Source organism: Capsicum annuum, unplaced genomic scaffold, assembly GCF_002878395.1.
Source record: "Capsicum annuum cultivar UCD-10X-F1 unplaced genomic scaffold, UCD10Xv1.1 ctg4030, whole genome shotgun sequence".
Lineage (NCBI taxonomy): Eukaryota > Viridiplantae > Streptophyta > Magnoliopsida > Solanales > Solanaceae > Capsicum > Capsicum annuum.
The window spans coordinates 130,322-140,544 of NW_025847587.1; the positions used below are offsets into that span (position 1 = coordinate 130,322).

Genomic DNA, 10,223 nt, shown 5'->3' on the forward strand with positions numbered 1-10,223 from the left:
TACCCCCAAAATCGTAGGCTATAGCACATCGATTTAGCCCAAAAATGCCTCGTTCTTGCCGTTTTGACCTTTTGACCACCAAATGGCCCCACCTACATAAACGGACCACACTAGGACGTTCTCCAGCCTCCCTGACACAACCCGGTCAATTTTTGTCCCACAGCCCACACAGACCTCGGGCTCACCCTGGAACTATGGGCTATAGCACATCGATTTAGCCCAAAAATGCCCCGTTCAAGCCATTTTGCCCGTTTGACTACCTAAATGTCCTCGTCTACTAATACAAACCACAGTAGGATACTCCCCAACCTCTCTGGCACAACTCGATCAATTTTCGGCCCATAACTCACCCAGATCCCATGCCCACCCCTGAAACTGTAAGCTGTAGACTACCGATTTGGCCCAAAAATGTCTCGTTCGCGTAGTTTCACCTATTTGACCACCCAAATGGCCCCATCCATCAAAATGGACCATACTAGGACGCTCTCTAGCCTCCCTGGCAGAACCCGATTGACTTTCAGCCCACAGCACACCCGAACCCCAGGCCTATCCCTAGAACTGTGGGCTATAACACACCAATTTGGCCAGAAAATGCCCAGTTCGCGTCATTTCGCCCGTTTGACCACCCAAATGGCCTCGCCCACCAAAATGACCACATTGGGATGCTCTTCGACACGACCCGATCGATTTTGAGCCCACAGCACGCCCATACCCCGAGCCCACCCCAGGAACCGCGAGCTATAGCACATCGATTTGGCTCAAAAATGCCCCATTCACGCTGTTTTGCTCATTTGACCATCCAAATGGCCCCGCCCACCAAAACGTACCACACTAGGACACTCCCCAGCCTCCCTAGCACTACCCAATCAATTTTCGGCCCACAGCACGCCCGGACCCCGGGCTCACTCTCGAAACCATCGGCTATAACATACCAATTTAACCCAAAATTGCCCCGTTCACATCGTTTGACGACCTAAAATGGCCCCGCCCACCAAAACGGACCACACTAGGATGCTCCCCAGCTTTCATGGCACGATCTGCCCGATTTTCGCCCCACAACATGGTCGGACTCCCGGCCCACCCACGAAGCCGTTGGTAGCACACCGATTTGACCCTAAAATTAGTATTTGATGATATTTTAAATTTCTGTTTTTTCTTCTATTCGTAATTTTTCCATATAAGAAAGTATCAAAATTAAGTGAAAATATTAGTGAACAAAATGTCTCAATGCGCCCCTCTAGGTTTGAACCCTTGTAGTTGAGGTAAAAGAGCACGTTTGTAGAGTTTAATGCAAGACCACCAAGCCTAGTTTGTCTTAAGTTTAAATGTAAACACTTTTAAATTTTATATTGTTCGCCTATGCTATCTAACCTCATTTTAGAAAATTGGCTTTCAAATGTTGAAATTGACATTCACATCCACCTTATTACGTTATTTTGATCTTCTAATCGTTTATTTTTCATCACTCTTTTGGCTAAAGAAAAATGAACATTGCCTACCGAATTGAAAAAAAAATGCCGATTGAATGGGATAAAAGCCATTTTTCAGATAATTGGCTCGACCAAGTGCCGATTGCGGCAGTTACTCTTTCTCCAAATTTTACTCACTTTGATATTGTTGAAAGAGATTATCCATTCTACAACATTTGACATCAAAGGTGACTGGATTAACGTGGAGAAGAAAATTTATTCTTTTGCTATTAAAAATGGTAATTATTATAAATATTCTTTGATGTTTTTTACTCCACAAAATTTTTTCTTTGTTTTAATTTTAGGAAAAATATATAAACATACATTTAACTTATTATATTTACACAAATCTTTATCGTTATAAAGTAATTATAAAATTCTCAACTAATTATACATCTTCATTGAATGTATGAGAACTAATTATATATCTTGATAAATTCAAAATCAAAAAAATATACCGAGAGATAATTATGTATCTTTGTAAAAAAAAAATATATTTTTGTTAGATATATCAGGAGTTAATAATGTATTTCGACATATTCAAAATTAAAATTTCAATAATTATGCAAATATCAATATTTTTTATAATCAAACTATAAACTATTGAACTATCCTGTAATTAAATTTTAAACTATTAATTTTTTTTTTAAATTAAACTCCAAACTATTCAAATTTATATTATTTGTCCCTTCATGAAAAACTGGAACATGGCCAGGCAAATTTAGGACAAACTAAGGACCCAATATCTGTTTCCACATGTACACGCGCAGCCCTCAGTAAATTACACGTACTGTCTTCGCCTCAAAATACTTATCGTACTTATTAAAAATAGATTTCGTTTATTCTTTCCCTTTTTACATGTATGTTTTGTTTTGCTTGGGTGGATTTAACTTATTTTAAAAATTAAATTAAATTAAATTTAAATATTCAAAATATATATGACTAAATACTTTATGTTGCATTTTATTTAATATGGTTAAAATATATATCTCAAAATATTGATATTTGTATCTTTTGACGCTAAAAAAGGAAAAGCAATATATAATAATGAATAGTAGGAGTATTTTATGATACTTGCCTTTTTAAAAAAATCAAAACATAATTAGATATTTATTTTTATCTATAAGGAATTAATATAGTCAAAGTACTATAATAATGAATAGTAGGAGTATTTTATGATACTTGCCTTTTTAAAAAAAATTAAAACACAATTAGATATTTATTTTTATCTATAAGGTATTAATATAGTCAAAGTACTAAATAAGAATAATTTAATTAAACTATCTTCAAAGTTCATACAAGTAGTTCTTAATAGATAAGAAGAAAAGCTCAAAAAAGAAGTGCCACGTAATTTTGATGATTAGACAAAGAATTATGATTTTACACGTCATAATTATGGTATTGGTTTGTTGAGCCTAGTCAATAGTCATCCGCCAATATGTTTGTTGTAATTAAGTACACTTGGCCAATGACATGAAAGCATTCATTAATTGGTTATCCTTATTCTATTAGGAACCAAATTTAGGAATTTATGTAGTTTGAAAAACCTATAAATACAAACCTTATTTCGTTTGCTTCTAAAGGGATCATCTACAAAGCAATTTGTTTTATCTAATTATCTAATTCTCTATTTTTCTTATTCTAGTTAGAATGAAAAGTCATGAAGAAATAGTCATGGACATTCTCAATAGACTATCTGTGAAGTCTCTTACTCGATTCAAGTGTGTTTCAAAATTTTGGAATAACATAATCTCCCAACCTTATTTTAAGAAAATGCATCTCAATACTCATGTCAACCACCACAATTCCCCCAAAAAATTCCTTATTGATCAATACGAATGCTTTCACATGAGTACCACTTTTAACGTCTATTCATTTTCTTTATCCAACTCCGCCCCACAACTTATTAAGGATATACGCAGACTTGATACCCCTACAAGCTTTGAACCAAAATGGGGTAGAGTCTATTGTTGTTGTGATGGTTTGTTTTTCATCGGGGTTTGGAGAGAACTTGATGAGGGCAGACACCCTTCCTTATTATTGCTATGGAATCCATCCACAGGAGAGTCGGTGAAACTTCCCACTCAATATCCTCAATCGTCACCAAAGCAACATCTTTATGGAATAGGATACGACCCTACTAGTGATGACTATAAAATCATTAGGATTGACTGGAACAAAAATGTACCCGATGAAATTTTGGCACTTAAAAGTGGTTCTTGGAGGAAAATTGGCGAATACGCAGGGGGGATAAATGGCGTTCATTGGACGAGTCCAATGAAATTATGTTTGGCATTTGTAGAGGGAGCATTTCATTGGCTCGGCAGGGAAAAGGATTGTGTGGTTTCATTTAACATTTCGAATGAGATATACGGAGAGATACCATTGCCAGTGACACCGTATTCCAATAGAATCGAAGAAAAGAGAGTGTCAGCAGTGGGAAGAAGAGTATATTATCATCATGATGACGAAATAAATTTCAATTTATGGGTCATGAAAGATTATGGCATGAAAGAATCTTGGACAAAATTGTTCAGCATACAAAGTCATGGGGAAGGTATTATGGCACCAATATATAGATTTTCAAATGATGAAGTGCTACTTAGCTGCTATGGTTTGAAAGGAAGTATATACAAGACATCCAATGGATCAAGCAATCGAACGTGGCCTCTACATTTGAATGATATTAGTGATTTGAAGAGGACAATAGATGGCTTTGTTTATACAGAAAGTTTGATCTCTCCAAAATTAGATAACATCTAAATATTGACGGTAAACTGAAGTAATTATTCATGCTATTGGCTTGACAACTTGAACCTTTACAATTCATGCAGTTGAGAAGAGAGAAATAGCGATGGATCTCCTACAACAACCAAATGAAGATGGAAGCAATAATGCAGCAAAACTAGGTATAAATTTATGATCTACATGAATCCAAGATTTGAAATTTTGATAAAAGAAGGAAACTTCCATGAAATTTGACATTAATCGGACGTAATTAATCGATTGCCTTGACATGATAACTTGAACCTTTTCAACTCATGCAGTTGAGAAGAGAGAAATTGCAGTTGTTCAAGCAACAGGGTCAATAGAAAATAACAGATATGGCATATGCAAAGAGGTTAACATAGAAATATGTGCGATGGACTGTCGAAAGAGGGACTTTTCTCAGATACAAACAATAAAAGTGAAGCAATTGGAGGATAAAATGGCACACATTAGAGAGCTAGATAAGCAAATTTCAGCAAAGGTTGAAAAATTGAAGAAGATGGACAAGGAAAATACAACGCTGAAAAGGCAACTTCAAAAAGCAGAAGAAGAGATTGCCAAACTCAAGAGGTATGGTTCCCTAATGATTGAGAATGGAATAGTGCAAACTTAAAATCAACTACTAACTAAACTCTAACTTATTGCAGAACAAAAAAACGGAAGTACCTATTCTGTCAGCTCCTACTAATTACACAAAACATCACTACTGGTGGCCACAGCAAGGAGGTCAATCTCAGCTAATACCTTCATACAATACTGATCAACCATAAAGTATGATATGCAACACATGTATCCTCCACCATATGATACCCTCAATATTGGCCACCACCTCCTTACTACAACTAGAATATTCCTAATTCATACTATTGGCAGCCTCCACCTCTTCCTCCTCCGCCATATCCGCAGCCACCACCGCCATATCCACAGCCAAATCACCGGCATCCTACTGCATCAACCTCCAACACCAACATGCCCCCAAATCATCCAAAACCACCTCCTTACTACAACCAGAATATTCCTAATTCATACTATTGGCTGCTTCCACCTCAACCACAAGGATTCTATGGGCCTCCATATCCACAACAATTCCACCGAAAGGAAACAATGGAGATCTTGCCTAAAATGAGCAACCCTTTGAGATTTGCAGGAGAATACTAGAAATACCAATAGGCTTTCTACAATTTGCTCTTCAATTACTATAGTACTACATCAGAGACACTTCATTTATTTATTATACTGAATTTATGCATGAGAAACCAATATGAAAGATTTAGATGGGTAAATTCTGCTATTTAAGTTCAAAATTTTATAATTTTACTTACTTTTTCGAGCATAAAAAATAAATCTTGATGTTGCAGCAAAACACGGATTCAATTAAAACTCAGTCAAAGTTGAATCACCATGCATGAAATTTACTCTCCCTTTCTCTGCTGGACTAAATTAAACAGTGGTGTAGTAAGCATGAGGCACATGAATAAGTTATGGGGTAAAAGGATTAACGTGATTAGTTTTCTAGTCAAATATAGAACATAGTTTGATTTGCTTAGTATAAAAAGATATGAACGTACAACAACATATCCAGTGTAATCCCACAGGTGAATCCAAGGAGGTAAGGTAGGGGTAGAGAGCCAGTTTTCGGTAGACCACTGGCTCAAAAGAAGTTTAAAGTACAATGTTTGTCATTATGTTGTTGGTCTCTCAGCATTTGAATTGTTGTTCCCAACCATAGACAGTAAGCTAATTAGTTGTAGGATAATTGTTAATGAATTGAACTTGCAAATTACACAAAAAAATGGATTGGAGTTTTTCTGTTGATTTTGACAGTGATGGCCAACAAAAGCTAATCTGCAGTGCTGTCGGAATTTGTGGGAATCATGAAAAGGGGAAGTTAAAGTATGTTGCTCGAACTCTCCAAAAATGTTGCCGTATCCGTGTCTGACACGCGCCCATCAAGTTATTTGAATTTAGAACCTAGTTACTAACATTTGACATCATTATCCTTGAATCTAGCGTAAAGTCCAAATCCTCAATACTTGGTTGCAACTTATTGAGTATATTTGAAGCTATATACTGGTATTCAACCCCATTTGTTGCTTATACATTTAAGATTTGAGGCAGCCTTTATAATTTGTCTTATCATTGGTTTTTGATGTCTTATGAAGTACATTTGATGTCTTTATGGTACGCCCGTGAGGTTTCAGTTAGTATGGAACTTGGAAAATTGTTGGCCGTTAATAGAGAATCATACTATCTTGTTGATTCTCTACTTTTTGGCTCACAGGAAAACTTTCCATTTAATGAAATTATTTACCTGGTCAAAAAGTGAACGTTTCTTTTCATGTCTATACTACGCGTATATTGTTGGTGAGCATGGTGACAGCTCTGTGGTACTGTGGTCTAGTATTAGCGTTGGAGGGATTCCGCTTCTTAGCTTTTTGGAGGGATTCCGCTTCTTAGCTTTTTGGAGAGGTAACAAATTTCTATTGAGAAGGAGACATTGGAAAACATCCATAAACAAGTTGTGCAGAGTGCATATAAAGTGATCAATCTCAAAGGCTACACGTCGTGGGCGATTGGGGTACTCTGTGGCTAACTTGGCTTTTTCGATCATTCCAGATCAGAGGAAGATTCACCCTGTCTCAGTCCTCGCAAAGGGGTTCTATGGTATTGATGGCGACGAAGTGTTCTTGAGCTTGCCTGCACAGCTTGGTAAAAGTGGAGTTTTGGGTGTGACTAATGTGCATCTTACTAATTAGGAAATTCAACAACTTAGGAACTCTGCTAACACAATCTTAGATGTGCAAAACCAGTCGGGAATTTGACTTAACTGATACTTACTTGTAACTTCCCTTCTTGGGTACGTGTCGAATCATTTAAAAGTAGCGTATTTTTGGAAGATTTGACACGGGTACGATGGCATTTTTAGATAGCCCAAACGACATAGCTTCCCTTTGTTACCACTGCTTATTGGCACTTTTTTACAATTTAGTTATTTGAATTTTCTTTTATTGCAAGATCTTAGGAGGAAAAGAATGAGATAACTTGTGTTACAGCAGTTGGTTCCTGGGGTGTTGTGCTAATTTTGAAACAGACCGTAAATGTAAAGTTTGATGCCAGCTCTTATAAAAGTGGAGTTGAATGTGTACATTTGTTTGGGCTTTCCTACTTGGAGCCAGTGGTGGAGTCCGGATTTTCATTGAGGGGGTTCAAAAGTACACATACGAACTAGCCAAAGAGGTTTCAACATCTACTATATATACATAAAAAAAAAAAAACTTAACCATGTAAAAATAGTATAATTTTCCGTAGAAGGGGGTTTGGATGAACCCCCTGGATGAAAGGTGGCTCCGCCCTTGCTTAGGGCAGTTTTGGCGCTTTTACTTAAGTCTAGGGTCTATCGGAAACAACCGCTCTACCTTCACAAGGTAAGAATAAGTACTACGTACACACCATACTGAGAATTTTGCCAACTAATGCTTAGATAGATGACATTAGCATTTTCTTTAAGGATTTGAATCCTTGTTTCTCATGTTTTTCACTCAATTTATTGATCGTTAAGTCACATTTTTGGGTACCAAAACATGTTTGCATTTTGCCATGAGCTAGTTTTCACTATTGCTTCTCCATTACTTGTCATTCAAGCAACCTTTAGGTCACACTCTTAAGTACCCCAGCCTCCATGGCATAACCCGATCGATTTTCAGCCCACAGCACGCCTTGACATCGGGCCCACCCTCAGAACCATGGGTTATATCACACCGATTTGGCCCAAAAACGCCCCGTACGTGCCGTTTCACCCGTTTAACCACCCAAATGGCCCCGCCCACCAAAATGGACCACACTAGGACGCTCCCCAACCTCCCTGGCATGACCCAGTCGATTTTCGGCCCATAGAACGCCCGGGCCCACCGTCGGAACCGGGGCTATAGCACATCGATTTCGCCCAAAAATGCCCTGTTCTCACCATTTCGCCCGTTTGACCACCCAAATGGCCCCGCCAACCAAAACGGACCACACTAGGACACTCCCAGCCTCCCTAGCATAACCCGATCAATTTTCGGCCCACAGCACACCCGAACCCTGGGCCCACCGTCGGAACCGGGGCTATAGCACATCGATTTCGCCCAAAAATGCCCTGTTCTCACCATTTCGCCCGTTTGACCACCCAAATGGCCCCGCCAACCAAAACGGACCACACTAGGACACTCCCCAGCCTCCCTGGCATAACCCGATCAATTTTCGGCCCACAGCACACCCGAACCCTGGGCCCACCCCCGGAACCGTGGGTTATAGCACACTGATTTGGTCCACAAATACGTCGTTCGCATTGTTTCGCCCGTTTGACAACCCAAATGGCCCCACCCAATAAAACGGACCACACTGGGATGCTCTCTAGCCTCCCTGACATGACCCGATCGATTTTTGGCCCACAGCACGTCCGGACCCCAAGCACACACCGGAATCGTGGGCTAAAGCACATCGATTTAGCTCGAAAATATCCCGTTCGTGTTGTTTTGCCCGTTTACCACCTAAATGGACCCGCCCACCAAAACGAACCACACTAGAACGCTCTCAGCCTCCCTGGCACGACCCGATCAATTTTCAGCCCACAGCACGCCCGGACCCCTAGCCCACCCCTGAACAATGGGCTATATCACACCGATTTGGCACGAAAATGCCACGTACCCGCTGTTTTGCCTGTTTGACCACCCAAATGGCCCTGCCCACCAAAACGAACCACACTAGGACGCTCTCCAACCTCCTTGGCACTACCTGGTAGATTTTTGGCCCACAGCACACCCGTACCCCGAGCCCACCCCCAGAACCGTGGTCTATAGCACACCAATTTGGCCCAATAATGTCTTGTTCGCGTCATTTCGCCCGTTTGACCACCCAAATGGCCCCGACCACCAAAACGGACCACACTAGGACACTCTCCAGCCTCCCTACACGACCCGGTCGATTTTAGGCCAATAGCATGCCAGGAACTGGGCCCACCCCTAAAATCGTGGGCTATAGCACACCAATTTTACTTGAAAATGCCTCGTTTGCACTGTTTCGCCCGTTTAACCACCCAAATAGCCCTGCCTACCAAAACGGACCACACCAGGACGCTCTCCAGCCTCCCTGGCATGGCCCGGTCGATTTTTGGACCACAACACGCATGGATCCCAGGCCTACCCCAGGAATCATGGGCTATAGCACACCGATTTAGCCCGAAAATGCCCCGTTTCGCTCGTTTGATGACCCAAATGGCCTCGTCCACCACGATGCACCACACTAGGACGCTGCCCAGCCTCACTAGCATGACCCACTCGATTTTTGGCCCACAACACTTCCGGACCCCTAGCCCACCCGTGGAACCGTGGGCTATAGCACACCGATTTGGTCTTAAAATATCCTGCTCGTGTCGTTTCGCCCGTTTGACCACCCAAATAGCCTCGCCCACTAAAATGGACCACACTAGGATGCTCTCTAGCCTCTTTAGGACAACCCGATCAGTTTTCAACCGACAGCACATTCGGACCCCAGGTCCACCCCTAGAACAATGGGCTATAGCACACCGATTTGACCCAAAAATGCCCCATTCATATTGTTTTGCCTGTTTGACCACCTAAATGGCCCCGCCCACCAAAACAGACCACACTAAGACACTTTCCAGCCTCCTTGGCATGACTCGATCAATTTTTGACCCACACCACGCCCGAACCTCGAGCCCACCCTTGGAATCATAGGCTATAGCATACCAATTTTGGCCTATAAATGCTCCGTTCGCACAATTTTGCCTGTTTGACCACCCAAATTGCCCCGCCTACCAAAACGGAACACATTAGGACGCTCTCCAACCTCGCTAACGTAACCCGATAGATTTTGACCCACAGCATGCTCGAACCCCGGGCCCACCCTCAAAAACGTGTGTTATAGCACAAAAATTTTGCTCAAAAATGCGTTGTTTGCGCTGTTTCGCCCGTTTAACCACCCAAA

At 40.7% G+C, this 10,223-nt stretch overlaps 1 protein-coding gene and 1 pseudogene across 1 annotated transcript; both read left to right on the forward strand.

The window, feature by feature from the left end:
• The first annotated feature begins 3,086 nt into the window (after nt 1-3,086).
• LOC107857396 (F-box/kelch-repeat protein At3g06240-like) lies at nt 3,087-4,799 on the forward strand. Its single transcript, XM_016702277.2, has 2 exons — nt 3,087-4,378; nt 4,517-4,799. Exon 1 carries the CDS (start codon nt 3,120-3,122, stop codon nt 4,230-4,232), a length of 1,113 nt encoding a protein of 370 aa, XP_016557763.2. The 5' UTR covers nt 3,087-3,119; the 3' UTR covers nt 4,233-4,378; nt 4,517-4,799.
• A 1,231-nt stretch (nt 4,800-6,030) lies between these two features.
• On the forward strand, nt 6,031-7,060 carry LOC107863107 (annotated as a pseudogene).
• Nucleotides 7,061-10,223: the final 3,163 nt, after the last annotated feature.

Bases quoted from the DNA above. Each gene is read 5' to 3' on its own strand.
- LOC107857396 (XM_016702277.2), top strand. From the start codon at position 3,120: ATGAAAAGTCATGAAGAAATAGTCATGGACATTCTCAATAGACTATCT.